Source organism: Manacus candei, unplaced genomic scaffold (assembly GCF_025592945.1).
Source record: "Manacus candei isolate 608988 ecotype Guabito, Panama unplaced genomic scaffold, ASM2559294v1 h1tg000008l, whole genome shotgun sequence".
NCBI lineage: Eukaryota > Metazoa > Chordata > Aves > Passeriformes > Pipridae > Manacus > Manacus candei.
The window spans coordinates 17,068,503-17,088,587 of NW_026138056.1; the positions used below are offsets into that span (position 1 = coordinate 17,068,503).

At 35.6% G+C, this 20,085-nt stretch overlaps 1 protein-coding gene across 2 annotated transcripts in view; it reads left to right on the forward strand.

The window, feature by feature from the left end:
- The window catches only part of SNTG1 (syntrophin gamma 1), a 338,500-nt gene that overhangs the window by 179,213 nt on the left and 139,202 nt on the right, over positions 1-20,085 (forward strand). For both annotated transcript variants that reach the window (XM_051774281.1, XM_051774288.1), the window contains exons 3-5: positions 2,518-2,652; positions 9,749-9,805; positions 17,557-17,614. In XM_051774281.1, the coding sequence (XP_051630241.1) occupies positions 2,518-2,652; positions 9,749-9,805; positions 17,557-17,614 (250 nt within the window). The remainder of the gene's footprint in view (positions 1-2,517; positions 2,653-9,748; positions 9,806-17,556; positions 17,615-20,085) is intronic.

Below are 20,085 nucleotides of genomic sequence, written 5' to 3' on the forward strand. Positions count from 1 at the left end.
AATTAAACCAAATAATTAAATCCCAGTCTTTGTTAACAAGGTCTTTTTTTGAAGCTACCTAATGAAACTGCACTACATTCTTCTCCTTTACGTGGTTGTTAATGCTGCTTTCAGATAAGAGAGGGAAGGAGGTAGTATAATGTAAGATTTAATTTTGAACTGTATCGTAAACCAGCTTTCATAAAGCCCAACGACAGTGAAGTGGTTCATTACATTTTAGAGTGTCTGATGTAAATAAGGTCCCTGAGTGTGTGTGATCAGTCTTTCCAAGGGCCAAAATATTTTACTGTTCCCAAGCTTGATTTCCTTGTTCAGACTGAAAAAGCTCAGCCCACATGCATTTAGAAACTGACTTGAAATTTAATTTTATTCTAATGGCTAACTGTGTCTGCTATGGTTATCTGACTCTAATTCCCCCAAAGAAGCCACTCTGCTTTTGTAGAAACACTCTGGAAATTTTATAAGGTTATTGACCAAATCAGAAATGTGCAGTCAAGTAAGTCAGAGTTGCTATACTCAGTGTATGAGACGCAGAATTTATTCTATTACCAGTTATCCAAGGAGGAGGAAAGACACATTTACAAACTTCTGCATAAGACATTATATAAGTGGTAACTAGCCCCTTTTATTTGACCATAGTTATTTACAGACCACATTGTTCAACTACCATTGTCACTTACTGCTTACTTCACAACTCTGTGGAGCAAGGAGGCATCTTAGTTTGTAAAGCAGAAGTTACAAGGATAGAACCATTCTGTCTTTATTTTAATATTGTAACATTTTTATGTATGAGAGGGCATTTTTCAGTGGTATTGAAAACCAAACTCCTTTTGTGATCCATTTATTTTGTCTGTGCATGTCAAACAGTTTCTCTCTCATTCTGTTTACAAACAAAAAAAAAGATACCTTAATATTAAAAAAGGGTGTATGATGACTTTTGACCAGAGCTTTCACTGACCCCAGTGTGATTTCAATGCATAAAATTCTTAATTTTTATTTCTTCTTATTTAGTTTAAAAAGAATAAAAACAAGTCAGACCACTTTCAAAATCGTAGCTGAGTTATACACATTTGCTCCTGGCATCCAAGGAAAAACGATTCCAAAGTTTGAGTGTTCAGTATGGAGTAGAAGTGACAGAACAGTTTGTCAGTGGAGAACATTGTATAGAGCTATTTAAAGGTTGTCCTCGACCTTTCCACCTCTTTTAAAGCCTCATGAGACAGATTTAAACTTCTCTTCAGCCAGTTGCCTACTGTCAGTTCCATATTTGTGTTTGTTCTCTCCATGCTATGGATGTAAAGTATCAGAGCACATTATGGGGAGATCTTCCAAATCCTCTTTTAAACTCTTGTCTGAGAAAGAGACCTCAGATTCAGCCAGGTCGACCTTGGCACTTAAAGTTCACAGAAATGCTTTTGTTTCCTTGATCTCCTCTTAAGCCAGCTTTTTACAGGTGGTGGATTGAAATCTGACCTCTATAAAGACAGTGAAAGTTTTCTTATTGGCACTGATGAGTCCAAGATTTTAAATACTATTTACACGTGAATTTTCTTCTGAGATACATATGTGGATACATATACATCTGTATCTATGCAAATACATGTGTTATACTGGTAAATTACATGTTATAAGGCTAAATTTTTGTATTGATTGTAAGTAGATTACTCATACTAAAAATGCTCTACTAGTAGGACTTTTGTCCATTTATGAGGTGTTAAAAGAGTGCTATTTTCAACACAGCCTTAAGGGAAAAATTATTAAATACTGATAGTACTTACATGTGCCAACTTCTTCACTGCTCAACCCTTTAATATATGATACCCCAAAAGATAGCATAAATAGGTACAACCACAAAGACACTGTTAATTGCTGCAAAATCACTTATTTTATATTGAAGAATCCTACAGAATTCTTGATCTTTAGCCATAAATGTAAAAAAAAGAAATGGAGCAAGAAGTAAGTTACTAGAAGTTGTATTCTTTGATTTATTTTCTCTTATTCTTAACTTCAGCATCCTCATTTGAATAGAACATAAAAGATTAAGTCAATGTTGTGCTCATAGATAAGGAAAAGTCCACAATTGGTTCATGTAGCTGTTGGTGCTCACATCTGGCTAGTTTGGAGATGTCATAGTGTTTCTGTGTCAAAACTGGTGTAATATGTGGAGCATTAGCTTTTACTTCACGTTCAAGTGAGGTGCCAACATTTAATACAAAGATGGAAAGTAAGAGCACAGCTGATCTGAAGAAATTTGAAACTTCAAATTTCATCAATTAAACACAATTTCATCATCAGTGAAATAGCACCTTATTATTGCAAAATCTACCTTCACTATATGCTACTAGAACCATTGTTCTCTTGTAGTCTAAACACAGTAAATACAGTGATTGCTGGAAATAGTTTTAGATAATTGTTAATGTATTTATGGTAACTGTACCTATCTCTCAACTATATCACCTCTAGCAATGCAAAGTGCTAACTGAAAAAAACTTTTTTTCTTTATTCCTTCCTTTGAAGACAAAGACAGGGGTTTGTTTGCTGCAGGATGGTAACCAGGAGCCTTTCAAAGTGCGACTGCACTTAGCCAAAGATATTTTGATGATCCAGGAGCAGGATGTGATCTGTGTGTCTGGTGAGCCTTTCTATTCTGGTGTAAGTAGTTTTTATTTCTTCTTTAAGATGTTCTTTACAAAACAAAAAAATAGTGTGTGTACATGTGGCAAGTGCATATACACATATGTATGCATTTACTCCCATGGTTTGCTATTTCATTTTATACTGTTAACACTAAGTGTGTTTTAATATATCATCTTTTGCAAGTAAATATTAGCAGTACTTATCTAAAGCAGCAATAAAATGATAAATTATATGTGTGAGTATGGTATTGTTTCTCTTAACTCATCCTTGGGTACTGGAGCAATTGAAAGCAGGAGAAATGACATGAGCAGTGGTTTTTGCAGGGAGTACAGATACCTCCATGTACTTAGATATCTGAGTATTGCCTGTGGAGTTGATAAGATAGTTGTGGCAGGGCTTTGCTGGTAGAGGAATTATCTTCTATCCTCTGTTGCTTTGATTGCTTCCTATGGTAGCACAGCACTAGATTTCATGCATGCTGTGAGGGTCACTGGTTTTACCAGCACATCATGGATGGAACCGTAATAGTGTGTTTTATGTATTACTGTTTTTACATGATGTGTCAGATTTCTGATTTAAGCACCATATTGAATCTTGTGCATAAGAAGCTGAGCTTTGTAGACAATTATTTGGAAGATGTGTAAATTTTTATATAATTTTTATATATTGTAGGTTTTAGTACTATTGTAATGGTAAGTTTTAATTTAATATTAGGAGATAGCTACAAAAATAATAGAAACCATTTAGCATTCATTTCTGTAGACTTTTATAGATACTGTAATTATGTTTTGTAGAGATGTTTTTAAGATTTATGGGAAACTATCATAAACATTCTGCTATTCCTTTGAGCTAAATAAGATTATCATAGGATTTTATGTTAAGTCTTGTGAGGCGTAGTAGTGTAATATCTGTGTATGCAAATGTTATGTGAATGCTATTATGTCTGTCTGTTTTATTATTTAATTGCTGCTGTTATCACATACCTATATCTCTAAATACAAGTAAAATAAAAAGATACAAAGCAGAAATAAGAAATAAATTGGTAGAATGTTAGCAGTTCTAACAGTGTGGAAGGATAATGGAAAATATATCAAATAATCTATCTCAGGATTATGAATATCTCAAGGTGAAAGTTTCAGAGCTTTTGTCTGAAACAAGAGGAAGACACTGCCTACACTGTCTCCATACAATCTGGGTTTATTTGCATGACAAATCTGACATTAGCTTTTGACCATTTCACGCTGTACAAATACTGTTTAGTAACACAGGTCTGTGTCCTTTATGTGGAGTATATACGCTTCTTTTACCAATCAGAATGTGCTGTTCCTAAATAGAGGGGACATCTAACAGCCAGTATAGAAAGAAGATATGAGTGGAAGCTCAAGCTGTAGTAGTTCAATTAGCAACATACACTGCGGCACCATTATTCCACCAACACCATTCTGGCATTATTTTATAAAAGATTTTATCACTCAGAAATACAACTTTCATTATTCTGCTGTAATATCTGTTACTCTGCTGAACTTGTTATTTAGATGTCTTCATGAAATGCATATTAATTTTTTTCCTTTTCACAGTAAGGCTTTCTCTTACAGTTTTACCCTCTTTAACTTTGCAAAGGCTCTGTGGAAAAGAGTGGATTATTTGCTTCACCAATTAAATTCCCTCATATTATTTTCATATTGAATTCATAACTCATAATCTGATTGATATTACTGTGATGATGAGAAGTTTCTTTTTCCTGGAAGTGTCACTGTTAGACTACTAACTTTTCAGTCCTTCACCCTGATTTCCTCTGGGATTAAGACTAGGTTTTGTAGCAGTAAATCCATTCCAACTAAGGATGACTGGCATTTCACGAACAGTTAGCCCTCCTTTTGTCACAGATAATTTAAATAATCTGGTATCATGTGCTTTGATTGTATGCTATAATCAAACAAGCCCCACAGGCTTTTTTTTTTTTTTTTTTTTTTTGCTGATTTTCCTCATTTTTATTCCTGATTTATTAGGTTTATTTGTTTTTCTTATATTTTACTTTATTTGGTTAATTTTGTTTTATTCTTTCTGTCATTCTAGATAAGTGACCACATTTATTTTTTTTACCTGAATTCTACAAAGCAAGTATTTTCATTAGCAACTGGCACTGAATGCCTCAGAGAATAAACTCTAAAACATAAAAAAAATAGTAACTGAGAAATGATAGTATTGTTAAGTTTTACAGACAAGTAGCTACAATAAGAGTTCTTTTAAATCTGTTTTAATAAATAATCTTCAAATAATTTGATTATAAGGTTTTCTTTATCACTTCTGCACTGGTATGGAAGGAAAGGCTGTTACTGTGTTTCTAGTTCAGAACAGTATCTCTTCTGTTGGTTGAGTCTGAATCAATTTGCATGCTTCTCTGTGTAGGACAGACTTTAAACAGGCACTTAGCGTTCCAGCAGCATCCTGATTTGTATCCTGTGGAATAATCTAAATGAAGTCAATGGCTCCTTAGGAATGAAGTGCTGTTTAATGTGAGTGCATGGGATAAGGACCTAGTTCTTAATTTAGAACGCTTCCCTTTTGATGGAAGACAGTTCTAGTTTCCAAAACCTTGTTTATTCTTTCATTGTGTGGAGTTTGGAGTAAGAAAATAAAATGCATAAAAGATTATAAGCAACAGTGTTAAACACTAAAAAACAAAGCATCTCTTTCTTTAGTAGGCTGAATGAAATTATGGTGTTAGTGAGGGTCCTGCAGCAATTGTACCTATAACAATTCCGTAAAGCAACAACAGTAATTCAAACGATCATGAATTAGATCAAAATTTGGGCATCAGTTGCATCAATAAGCGTTAAATAGATTTCTTTATGTATGCAACAAGAAAGACTTGCTTTCCAAGAGAAAGAAGCATAGTGAGGTCAGCATTATGCTATTAGTGGACATCTGATGTAGTTTTAAACTCCAGTGCAAACAACCAAAAGTGAGATGAGAACATTTAGTGAAACTCAAAGCCTAGAAGGTGGTGTCATTACAAAACCATATTAAATCCTTACCTGTAGAAAGGCTTTATAGTACGGGAAATGTATGCCTGAATTGGAGTAGCTTGTGTTCTGAAGATATCCATGAGTCTGCCTGTGGAAAAAATGGAAGATAAGACTAGTGTCTGTCAGGTCTGGTATACCTTTTTCTCCCCTAAAAAATTGGACACATATTTAAATTTTTGAGACTTCTTGAGAGTTAATATTTTTTATCTGTTACATTGGATCATTATCTTTTGAGAATTATAAATTTTATTTTTATATGTTTTTTGTTGGTAAAACAAGTTCAATTAACATTAGCAATTTTAATGAATAGAAATAGAAGAAAAAAGTGAGAAGCTTAAAATAATAAATAATGGATTTGATTTATTTACTGTATTGTCTTTATTTACAGTTTTGATTCTGATGTGTGGTTGAATATTATAAACGATGTCAAAACGAAACTCCCTGTCTTGGAGAGAATTGCAAATATGTGGACAGATAGGTCACCTTTCAAGCACTTTCCATTCTTGTTACCCTCACAAAGCTAGCAGTAAGAATCTTTGGGGTTTTTTTTATCATGTTGGTATCTGTCAGCTATTCAGTGGAGTGAATCCATTTTTTCACAAAAGTCGTCAAACATCTATCAGATGGGGGTAACTTTTTTTTTTCCTGCCAGTCTGGGCAGCTTTAAAGTGACAACCTGACAGATGTAAATATGATTATTTAGGGAAAGCCTAAGGTGGCTTGTTTTTCTGCAGCTATTTAAAAGTAGAAAGCATAGCAATCAACTGAGGTTCAAATTGCATTTTATAATGCCAAATTTGAAAGAGAATAATAACTTTTCCTAGTGTGAGTTCAGATCCATACTGACTTCGGGTTTATAGTTTGTGTTTTGTTGGTTTTTTTTTCTCTTTTATTTCTATCTTGAGAAATGCAGCACTTCTGGAATAAATCAGTCCTAGGACTAGAAATTTTATAGTAAATATTTAGGAGAATGTTTCAGTTTTTAAGCATATGCTGCAGGAATGGGAATATTTTGAAGTGAGAACAAGCAAAAGGATGAGTACTTTTGGTTATTCCAGCCAGTACACCGCTGTGTTTACCATCCTCAGTCTTCAGCACAGCTGCAGAGGAAGGGGGACTTCCAGTTGACCAGTCATTCTGTTGTCATCCCTTACTGCCAACCTTCTCCAGTTGCATGAGGAACTGAAATAATGAGACAAGCTTCAAATGTCACATGATGGAAGTTAGCAGATGAGCAACTCGGCTGGCAAACCTTGTTAACACTTCAACTTGGAAATGTGACTGACCTGTCCTCTGTCCTTTACAATCAGAATGAGTATAAAGTTTGACTGCTCATGTAAATTAATCCAAAGAAATGTCAGTAAGAAAGAGCAAAGCATTACCAAAAAGAGGATATAAGATCTTGAAAATGTATGCAATAATTAAATGAAAGGAAAAAATTCTAATGATGTTTTCTTTTTTCAAAATGTAGTGGGACTACTACTACTATATAAGAGCATGACCTTAAAGATATTATGGCATCAAATGTTAACAGGTTGATCTATGAAGATGCTGTCAATGTGTTAATTTTATCTTTATAATACTGTATTTTAAAATTTATGTTCTAGCATTTTCTTCCTTTTTTTCCCTACATTTTTCTGTGTCACTCTGCTATTGTAGATTCCTCTCCTGTTGCTTTTTTCTCACCTACTATTTTGTGCACACATTCAGCTTTTAATCAGTTTTTTTCCATACAAGTAATACCTTGGTGTCTGTTCTATCCACAGTGAAAAGAGAGGTCTTGTTTTCTGTCTGGACCTAGACAAATTTATTCTTCAAACCTTTGCTCTTATAAGAACAATACCAGACATACCTGATGAATAACCGCACACTGGGAAACCAGTGTCCCTAACTGAAAATATAAAATTTATATTCTAGGAAAAAAGTTGAGTAATGGCGTATTTAAGTTTCACATGCATTTAGTTCAGTTTTATGAAGACTTTTAAAGTTTCTTCATCCTTTTCAACGTTTCCTTGACTTTTTTCATAAGGACACTATTAGATTATTATATCACATTAGATGACTGCTTTATATGACAATAATTTGAAAGGATTACTTACTAATCATTATTTCTAAGAATCAGTTAAGCAATTAGAAACTTTCTTTTACATCACATACCACTCAATATCAAATATTTGAATCTTTACTGTACTCTAAGATTTAATTCTTAAAAATAACATTAACTCTTGATTAATGCAAATAGTTAATGATTACATAGGATTCTATGCTTTCCTTTCCTCATTATTCACAGTTTCTCATGTGAACTGTGTGTTCACATGGTCATTCTTCACTTCTGATCTCTCTTAAGATGATGTTTGTGTTCTCAAAAAGACCATATGGATTTTAAGGAGAAATTTTAATAACTCTTTAATGAAAACCTAAAAGATATGGGTTTTATTTCACTGCATAGCTCAGAGGAAGATTTTTATTTTCTTGTCAAAACTCTTAGCTGTCCTTTCCAGTCAATGAACATATGTGTGGATGAGGAATTTTCTGAGTTAAAGGCATGGAAAATGTTGACAGGATGGCAGCAGCTTTGTATTTTTCAATAAAATGATAACTAATTTTGTTCTGTTCCAGGAAACAGCTAAAACACTGCTCTGAATCTTACTTTTAAGGATCCTAGGAGCTCTAGCTTTCCCTCTGTTTGCTCTAATGTAGATAAAAAAATGTCATAATAGAATTACAAGGTCACAGAACATTTTGTGTAGTCTTGATAGTAAACTAAGTAGGTTTTCATCTGACTGAACTTCTATTTTGTAAACTTGGACATGAAGCTGCTTTTTGAATTTGCAAAACCACTGAAAATTCAATCATAGAAATCCATGCTATGCAAAAAGAGGGGAAAGAGAAACTAAGTGAAATACTAATAGAGAAATCTATAGCTGACAGGGATTTTTAGTAAGACTTTTTTATAAGCAGATTATTCTAACCAGTGGAACATTGGTTAGGATTAGTATCTTTAAAATGAAACAACATAAATGGTCAATCAGGATACTTAGAGTACTTCTTTACTGGTACAAAATATGTTGCCTTCCAGAGCTGTTGCCACATTTTATTAATGAATAATTGTAAATCATTTTAAGAATTTAAAGCTATTGGACTAGAGAAAAGCATTTTATTATTGTTATTGCTAATTTGAAATGCTAATTAGAGGCATCAGAACAAAATAATTTGATTCAGTTTGCTGGTCAAACCTCTTTATTGCATTAATCATTATAATAAAAATATTATTTTATGTTACAATATAGTACTTTGCAGACAAGGTTTATTCAGTTCACCTGGGTTGAAAATGGCACTGAAAATTAAGCTTGGTTTGGGGTTTTTAAGAGTCACATAAAAAAAGTCATATGCAAATTACAAAGTAAAACTTACTTGGATAAAGGAGTTTTCTGGCAAAATATTTCAAATTTCAATGGCGATAGAAAAGAAACTAGAAAAAATACTAGACCAAACCCTCTGATAAATTATGTTATGTGGGGAAATTACAGTTTCTTGAAATTTTTCTGTTTTCTTTTCTTGCTTCTCCACAGTATTGCCTATTTAGTAATCAGCTATGGTAGCAAAGTATTTCTGAAGCATGTTTCTTTCACTTAAAAAAAGTAATGCAGCTCTTGGATGAAACTAGATTGGAAAATGCACTAAAGGAGTGCAGTGCATGTAATTCAGCATGTAGTGTTCAATCTTCATTTGGGACCAATTTAGTTCTCATCAAGGTGAAGACCTCTGAAATCCATATATTATGCCCTAACTGTCAAACTCCACAGTTCTGTTCTTAATGCATTGCAATACTTGCTAGTATGGTGTGAATTGAAACAAGGATTTTTTGTTTGAGACAGGACCTCTGCTTTTCTTCCAGATTTTGTCTTTTTCCTCTGCAGCATAGGTTTCATGGGATTTCCACATTTAGAAATTCAGAAATTTATTAAAGCAAGAAAAGTCAATGTCTGATGGAAGCACAGAAACAGATTATTGATTTGTGAATATAGTTGTTCTGGCAGAAAATATTTAATCTAACAAAACTTGCTTTTTTTTTTCCTCAGGAAAGAACAGTAACGATCAGAAGACAAACTGTAGGAGGATTTGGATTAAGTATAAAGGTAGGATGATTTTTTTGGTCTGTTATTCCATGTTACGCATAAGTTGTCTTCATATAGTCAAGTTGTCTTCATATAGTCAAGTTATCTTCATAAACCAAACGTATTCTAGTATGTTATGTACTGCCACAGTAGGCAACCAGCAACTACGCTGCCCTATGTAATGGAAGACAATGGAAAGTTCATTCCCTTAAGATTCAAGCAGACCAACTCTGTAATAAGATTTGGTATAAGAGTTGAGAGGTGTTTTCAACTGCACAGACTGTACTTTTTTCAGCAGCACTCTAATTTGAATGCTTATTAATGAATGCTTAATTACAGCAACAGGCAAATGGAACAGCCAATAAGTTCTTCATCAATTCTCCTACAAAGAATATCACGTTAATTCACTGCAATTCATTAGTAGGACAGAAAGTGTTATTGCTTGCTCATATGGTTTATTTTGCTGCAGATCAAGCAAAGATGGCAATTTATCATATTACCATGTTTTTTGCTTTCTTCAGTAAGAATCAAGAATGTATATAAGCATAGGTAACCCTTTTTTGAGATAGGGAGCGATGAGAGGGAGAAAAGGTTAATAATTTTTGTCGTAATAATCTATGATTTTGAAAACCATACCTTACCTTTTAATCTGAATGTAGACAACACAAGATTAATTTTATCTTCTAAGCACAGCAGTCCTCAGTCTCAAGATAGCAATGGAAAAAATGAAATGTACTTCACATGAATGCAGAGGCTTAAATTATGCATATAAAGGGAAAGTATAGATTTTCTTCTGAACATCTGCTAGTACTTGCCTTATAAGGGACTCATAAGAAGGATTAATGTGCATTTGTGTTGTCATTGATAAGAATATTGCTGAATAGAAATACTAATTTTTAAATGTGTCTTGGTATGCTTGCTATTAGTTTGTTGACCCACGAAGACCTCTATTCAAGGAAACTGCTATTTTTTCACCAAAGTTTCTCATCGGTTTGGTCAACAGCACCTCTGTTATCATTATAGGTTATAGTTCACTGAATAATGATGAAGTAATACCTGTCAGTGTAAAATCAAGTGCATGGGTAAATGAGGTTTTACTTAGCTGGTATTAAATAAAAATGGGTTACATTAAGAAGTTTTTATGTTTGGAGGGCAAATCTCCAGAGTCACTAAACCTGATTTTTGTACCGTGGTATTACTCTGCTCTCCATTGCTGGCAAAATGCTGGCAAGAATACTCTTGAACAGACTAATACCTGCTATAGCAGAAGGAATTCTACCTGAAAGCCAATGTGGTTTCAGAACCAACAGGAGTACCACAGACATGGTATTTATCCTCAGACAACTGCAAGAGAAGTGCAGGGAACAGAACAAAGATCTCTATGTAACCTTTGCTGACCTCACCAAGGCTTTCGATACTGTGAGCAGAAAAGGTCTGTGGCAGATTTTGGAACGATTAGGTTGTCCCCCCAAGTTCCTTAAAATGATCATCTCACTTCATGAGGATCAGCGTGGCCAAGTCAGATACGGCAACACACTTTCTGAGCCCTTTCTAATAAAGAGTGCTGTGAAACAAGGCTGCGTTCTTGCTCCAACCCTTTTCACAGTCTTCTTTAGCATGGTGCTCCAAAGGGCCACAGCAGACCTCGATGATCAGGACGATATCTACATTCGATACCGTACTGATGGAAGCCTTTTCAACCTAAGGCGACTGAAGGCCCACACCAAGACCTTAAACCATCTTGTCCAGGAGCTGCTCTATGCTGATGACACCGCCCTTGTTGCCCACACAGAAGCAGCTCTGCAGCGTTCAACATCCTGCTTTGCAGACACTGCTGAGCTTTTTGGACTGGAAGTCAGCTTAAAGAAGACAGAAGTCCTCCATCAACCTGCACCTCAGGAAGTCTTCCATCATCCCCATATCACCATTGGCCAGTCAGAGCTTAAATCAGTCCAGTAGTTTAATTACCTAGGTAGCCTCATCTCCTCAGATGGTAAGATCGACGGAGAGATAGACAACAGGTTAGCAAAGGCATATAGTGCTTTCAGAAAACTCCATAAAAGAGTTTGGCATAATAAACACTTGAAGAAAAGTACCAAGATCAGTGTTTACAGAGCCATAGTGCTGTCTACTCTCTTATATGGATCTGAATCATGGGTCATCTACCACCACCACCTGCGTCTCCTAGAATGCTTCCATCAAAGCTGCCTCCGAACAATCCTAAAGATCCACTGGTCAGATTATGTGACCAATACATCTGTTCTAGAACAAGCAGCAGTCACAAGTATTGAGGCCATGTTGCTGAGAACACAGCTGCGCTGGGCAGGGCACGTCTCCAGGATGAAGGACCACCGCCTCCCTAAGATCTTGCTTTATGGTGAACTTGACACCGGCTGCCGCAAGAGAGGAGCCCCGAAGAGAAGATACAAGGACTCCCTGAAACAACATCTCAGCCTCGACCACATTGATCATCATAACTGGTCTACTCTGGCCTCAAATCAGGAGGCCAGGAGACACACCATCTATAATGCTGCTGCTTCCTTTGAGAACACACGCAGGATCACTCTCAAGGAGAAAAGACAACGCAGAAAGAATCGTGTCTTGCAGAATATACCACCTAAGGAGTCTTTCTGCTGTGCCTTTTGCAATCGGACATGTCTATCTCGTATTGGCCTCATAAGCCACCAGCGTGCTTGTAACAAAGGTGGATAGAGCCTTCCCAAATCTTTGTTCATGAAGCCTAACCATGATGATAACAATTTAGAACTAAAATTGCTACAATTTAGAACTGAATTGTTACCATTTAGAACTAAAATTGCTGACAATTTCAAGATCACATTTTTAAGTGTTATGTACATTGTATGAAATAAAATATAATTGAGAAATATAAATTAAATAGTGAATGTGCAATGGTCTTTTTTAAATTAGTGGAGCAAGATACTCTTAAATTTTTAGCGCAAGATATCAATTTTCTAGGATTCATAGATATTTTGATCAAAATTAATCTAAGTAGTAGAAAGGTGAAGATATGTAAATTCAGGTGCAAGTAGACAATTTTTAATTTTTTGAATAATTAACAATCAAGTGATGAATCCCTTCAAAAATGTCATTAAATAGAAAAGAGATGTCTTTTTAACAAAGGAAACTCAAACTTACTTGGATGGCATAGATTAGATAATGAAAATGGTGAGTTGAATTCTGTGGTCCAGGATGTTCTGTCAATGTGTGTTAGTCAGTATGATTATTACGTTAAATTATTTTTTTAAAATCAGTTAATGTGGGACCTTCTTTGCCAGATCCCTTTATTAGTAATTCTACATTCTCACAAAGAAAGATTAACAAAAAATTGGAAGCCAACACAATCAATTAATATAATCTGTAATAACAGATTATATTAATATACATATTATATATATATAATAATAATAATAATATGATGGTGATGATATTTATATATAATTTTAAGTTAGCTGTAAGAAATAACTTAGAACTGGAACTTAAAGTAATTTTTTTTAGTTTAGTAGGCAAACTTTATGAAGGCTCACTGAAGTGGGCTTTTTAGGTATGTCAGTGTCAGTTCTAAATACTCTGAAAAATGCTAGTTTTCTGTGTAAAATGTGTCATTCAAAACTAGTATGCTTCCTAATGAATATGAATAAAAGTTAGCTACTTTGTTTTGTTTTGTTTTGGAAGATTCCTGAACTTCAATGAAGAACTCGTATTTGTTATTAGTTTTAAATAGAAATGTTATTATTTTGAAATAGGGCCTGAAAGTAGAGGTCTACAAGTCATCCTGTAGGAGCGAGAGGGATTGAGGCCTCTCCTCCTTGTGTCAGTAATTCCCACAGCCTCATGAACTACACTAGTTTCTGTCTTACTACCCTCAGGCTATTTAAAGATGGGGGTTATCTGAGGACTTAATTTCTGGCTGTGGTGTATATCAGAGGATGCAGTTTATCTGAGGTGTTAATTACAGCAGTATCATGATTAATGACCCTCACTTTAGAATACTTGCTTGTTTGTTACGATTTTGTCTATATTTGGCATTCAGTTCTAGGGCACTATGATGTTTTCTTTCTGCTAACTTAAACACCCATTTGCTGTCAGATATCTCACATGATGAAGACACCTTTTAACTTTTTTCTTGTGTAAGTTTTGGAAGTGTCTTATTCCACCTTAAGTATTTTGGAGCCTTGGAATTTTATATTTTTTTTCTGAAGAGCAGAAGGACAAATTTTTAATAATTCCAAGATGAAACTATCTAATTTTTTTTTTTTGCTTGTCTGTGAGAGAAACTGTCTTCTCTTACAACTGGGCATTCCAACTATATTTATAAAAATCACAGATTCAGCTAACTGCTTAAAAAAACCTGCTTGTGAGCTTGACTTTTGCACAAGATGGAAACTTCAGTCCTTTAAAAATTACTTCTAATCCAATCTTTTAAGGTATGTTTTGCTCTACTTCCTTCTACTGAAGTGAATGGTAAAACTGTGCTTGTATTTGAAGCAGAACAGATCTGTTTTATACTCTTTTGAAGGAACAATTTTCTTATTTCTGAAGCCTCTTGATAAACATTTGTATGTGAAAGAATAGCCGTGGAGATAGATGTAGAATTTGGTAAGCATAGCGTGGTATTTCAGTAATTTATCTCATCTCTGACTAGTTTGAGATGCAAAGCTTTGACAAAAGATGCTGCTAAGTGTATGACTTTTGAAAGAAAACCGTGTTTTCCAATAACTGGAGTATAGTGTTCTTGCAGAAATAGGCAAAAAAATTGATAGTTCATTAAAAAAATGAAGGTTTGTTGTTACAGTGTGGCTACTAGGACTCAGTACAATGCAATTTTCCTGCCTCTGTTTTGATCATTCTCTTTAAATGATGAACAGAATCACAGATCTGCTGAGATTTAGTTTGACTTTTCAATATGACTTGATCAAAAAAATCTAGTGGCCATGGACCTTAAAGCTACTTTTGTTAGTGGAAATACTACCTTTTAGTATCAAACATCCCCTACATTGTTTAACTCTAGTGATAATAAAGTCCAACAACTGGTCTAATTTTTTTTAGGCTCTGCTTAGACTCTGATTTTCTGTCTCTGCTTAGGGAAAAAAAAAAAAAAGATTATTTTCTTTTTATACTTAGAGCCAGAAAAAAACCAGCCTTTGTCAATAAAAGTTACTAGTTTCAGTTGTTCTATTTTTAATATGATAAAAACTTCTGAAAAATAACTCTCACACATAAAAACTGGGATAAGAAAAAATCTTTAGGAGTATATTATATGACACTTTGAAGAGAGGTGTGGGTGACCTCTTAGCAGTAGTGGCCAACATCCAGAGCAGTAAGCTTCAAACAGCTGCCAGTGATTAGAGCTTCTTCTTCCTCTTCTAGTAGGACCACCTCCACAGGTGGGCAGTTAGCATTATTCCAGGTGTATCTTTTCCTGCTTAAAGAAAAATGACCAAGAAAATCTGTGTGAGAAAGACTGATGTTAGATTCTCACAGAAGTCTGAGCCATTAAGTCTTCAACACCATTACTTGATGTATTTTTGTCCCTCCTCTGGTCTGAGGTTAAAACTACGTGTCCACACTAGAGGGAGGGAAAATTTAAAGCAATGGAGCAGTCTCTTCTGTTCCCAGAGGTTTCTTCAGAGGAGTATCTCCTGAGTCTATAAAACCAGAATTTAGACACGCGTACACTTTTTCCTCCTCAGGACAGAGAAGAATGGAGAATGCAGGATGCAAGACTGCAGTGTCAATCTGAAGTAGTATTCAACAAGATGGCAAAACATGCTTGAACTCTTGCTATGAACTGCTGACAGTGACTGGGTGTAGATAGGTGGTTAGCTATTTTCTATTTTCCATTCTGATTTTTTATTTCTTAGAATAGTGGGCAATACCTCCTATGGCTAATTTAAAAACACGCCTTCATACTGATCAGACTGGGATGCAGTGAGAAGAGACAATTTTCTTCAGTTAGGATACTGGTGAAAGCTTCTTCAAATCTGCAATGTAAACAAATTTAGGTAGATATAATAAAATGAGACAGGAGTAATCATGTTGTGTGCATTGCAGGCTGGCTTAGTAATAACAGTAATTTCCCTCTTTACTGGAGAGCTGAATCTAAGGAGGGAGGCCATTTTACTGAGAAAAAAAAGACCTGTGTTAGCTATGCAGAGCTTTAAACTCTACACTTCTTTACTGGGCTTTAAATATCCTGGATAGTGCAACATCTGTGTAACAATGAAAGCTTAGGAATGAAATGACACAATTATTTCTCTGTTTGTTTGAAAACTTTGGAAGAAATTAATTGTGCATGTGACTGAAAAATCTGGAGTGTATAGGTTAAAGTCTTATAAATTTGATGAGCTTGAACTGATTATCTTCAGCAAAGCAAACTTTCAGTGTTGCTGAAAGTTGGTGAAAACTACTGAATGATATTCAACAAGCCATAATGCTACAATCTAATCAATCTGAATACATCTCTCAGCCTGACTGAAAAGAAGGTAGCCTCTGGTCTTTGTGAATACTCAGTCTGTGCTACAAATATGGATATGTTCTGTGCTTGTCAACACTCATCCCAAGCAATGCCAGTAGAACTTTTCCTGTAGACGTATAATTATTGTAATATTACTGAGATCCCTCTTGACTCAATGTTTTTAGGACTATTTGCATTGATAGCCACTAGCAGACAGAGCATTAATCCTATTTAAGATTCTATAGTTTCACAGGAAATTAATCTTTATTCCATGACAGAAATAGGTATTGAGTACAAGACTGTTCACTTTCAAACAATTGGCTATTGTACAAAGAAGAGATGTGTATTATTCGTTAGACCATCAAAACACCCATGTCAGTCCTTTCTACATCTCGACCTGGACCTGAAAAAGCTGTTATTTCCAAAGTAAAATCTGGCTGCTGAAGAGAAGAGTAAGCAAACCCTTAACCAGGATTCCTAAACAAATTAACACTGTGGCAGAGTGTAGCTTCTGATGATCAGAATTTGTAGAAATTGCATTCAAGCTCACACTTTGATGATCTCTGCAGAGAAAAAACTATTTCTTTCTCTGTGTATATTTGCCTTTACCTTCCTTTGAATTTCCTCTTCATTTGAAATTTATTTTTATTACTTTATTCTTAAGAACCATAAATGTTTCCAGTCCCAACAGGATAAATTGAATGAAGCAACAGCATTGAATTTTTGTCAAACTGTTGAGTTATCATCCATTTTTTCTTTATTTCTCCCCATTTATTGAACACCTACTGTTCCTTCTCTTAATGTTTCTTTTTCTGTTCCTTGTTACTTATGCCACTGCTTCCTTCATTCTTTGTGCTTGTGGATAGAAATGGAAACAAATAAAGGCCGCTTTTGAGATGAAAAGTCTAAACCTTCTTTCTTGCACTTTTGTTTACCTGTTTCTTGCCAGCATGAAAACTAAGTGGTCGCAGCATGGTTACCATTGTAGGGGGATGGCCATTCTGCTTTTGCAGGACACGATTTCACACACTAAGCTCTCAAGAATTCAGATAAACTGATGTCCTTTTTCTTGAAGTCTTGTAGGGTTTGAATTAATTTCCTGAGTTAATGATGGCAACCAAAAATGTCTTTATGAGAGGCAATAAGGAATTATTCACAATCAAATATTCATTTAAAAAAAAGGAAATGCAGAATCTCAATCTCTCTAAAAACGGCATTTAATGAAAGAGCAAAATATAATTTTAAGCAAAAAAATATTTTTAGTGACTGACAAGATTGTAATTTATTCTGTTTTCAGGGTGGAGCTGAACATAATATTCCAGTGGTCATTTCTAAGATTTCCAAAGAACAAAGAGGTGGGTATCAGCTTAGTACACTGTGTTTTGATGTACCTGTTAAAGCAAGGTGTATTAAGTTTTGAGATTCTTCAGTCAGTGTTAAATGTATGCTATTGTTGTACCCTTTCTCTTCCATGACTTCATCCAAGTCATTTATGAAGATGTTGAAGAGCACAAGGCCTAATATGGAGCCCTGTGGAATCCCACTAGTGACAGGTCATCAGTCTGATGTTACCCCATTCACTCTTACCCTCTGTGCCTGTCCCATGAGCCAATTCCTCACCTACTCCATGATGGGTTTATTTGGATATTTTGTGTTTAGCTGGACATTTTGTCCGGAAGGTTTCTGTGAGAGACAGTATCAAAAACTTTACTGAAATCCAAAAGTATTACATCAACTGGCTTTCCTTGATCAGCTGGGTGGGCTACCTTGTCATAAAAGGAAACCAGGTTTGATTAAGCAGGACTTCCCTCTCATGAAACTGTGCTGGCTGTGACCAATGACTGTGTTGTCTTTCAAGTGTTTTTCTACATCTCCCAGAATAATCTTCTCCATAATTTTACCAGGCACTGAAGAGAGACTGACAGGCCTATAATTTCCAGGGTCATCCTTCTTCCTCTTCTTGAAGATCAGGACAACATTCACCAACTTCCAGAATCCCAGGATTGCTCAAAAATCATTGAGAGAGGTTGTGTGATGACATCAGCAGCTCCTTGAGGATTCTTGGATGAATTCCATCAGGACCCATAGATTTGTAGGGATCCAACTGAAGCAGCGGATCCTGCACAATTTCAGGGTCGACTGGGAGTAGATCATTCTCGCAGTCATGGTCCTCCAGCTCAGGACACTGGGCTGGGACCCTCTTAGTCTGTCATCTGTCATCTGAAGACAGAGGAAAAGAAAGTGTTAAACACCTCTGCCTTGTCTCTCTCCCTGTTTGTGAGGTGACTGTTCTCATCCTGTAATGGGCCAATGATATTTCTGTCCTGCCTATTGCCATTAATATATTTGAAAAAACTTTATAGTCCCCCACATTTCTGGCAGCTTCGACTCCAGCTGAGCTTTGGCCACACGAATTTTCTCCCTATGGCAGCAAGCAGCATCCTCGAATTCTTCCCATGTCACTTGACCTTGCTTCCACTGGGCATACAACCTTCCCTTTTTGACCCTTTTCCAGGAAAAAATCCCTGTTCAGCAAAGCTGGCCTTCTGCCTTGCCTGCTTGACTTCTGACATTTCAGAGTTGCCTGTTCACCATCCTTAGGATGTGATGTTTAAAATGTGACCAGCACTGGTGGACCCCAGCAGCTGCAAAACCTTTCCTCAGGGGACCTTGCTTACTAATTCTCTGAGCAGCCAGAAGTCTGCTCTCCTCATGCCCAGAGCTGAGGTTTTGCTGGCACTTTTCCTCCTGTCACTGTGCCCAAATGGCCGCCAATCTCCACTTTGCTCATGAGATCCACTCTGATGACAACCAGCAGATCAAGGAGGGCATCTTTCCAAGTCAGCTCCTTTAGGATCTGTTCCATAAAGTTGTCATCCAGGTTTTTTAGGAATCTTCTGGCCCAGGTTGAACCAACTGTGTGATACTCCCAGTTAATTTCTAGCTAGTTGAAGTCCTCCATAAGAACAAGGGCAGTTGACTTTGGAGTGTCCCTTAGTTCCTCAAAGAACAATCGTTGGTGTCATTGTCCCGGCTGGGAGGTCTATAGCAGACTCCCACAGTGACATCCTCATTATTTGTTTGCCCCTTGGTTCTTACCCAGAGGCTCTCAACTGTGCCATTGCCAACTGTGAACTCTATACATTCTAATCGTTCTATTACATACAGCACCATCCCTCCACCTCTTCTGACCTCATGAAAATAAGTAAAGTTTTTGGATCAAGCCCAATTCTAGTCTTTCCCAGACAGTATCTTCTGGAACGATATGCAATGCTATAGGTAAATAATCGCATGTAATCTGTTAACATTCCTTAGTTCCCATGTTAGGGATTATTAATTTCTTTATAGACACCTAAATAATCTTTGTTATACTTCTGGTATGCTTACAAAGTATAGTTGTATCAGGTAGCTCTGAAACACAACACAATATTTAAAAATTGCAACTGTAGATTTTGTAAATGTCTTTGTGACACAGTTTTGTTTTAAAAATCAAATTCAGTTTGGCTGTTGATTTTGCACAATATACTGATTTTCTAGCTCTCCAGCATATAAAATATTATTCAGAATTAATACTCCATCTTATTTATAGAGTTTATCAAAGATGCAGGATCTAAAGGATCTTTTATCTTTGCTAAAAGCCTACAATTTAAATTAGTCATTCATAGGTAGCTCTGGAGTCTCCATGTTGCTTTTTTTCAGTTTGTTAGAAATTATTTCTCACAGGCAAATAAGACCTAGTCCTGTAGTAATTTTCTATTCAGAATAGTATACTATACCTCACTACAATGGCCTGAGGGTTCTAGTGATTGATGGACTATGTTTCATA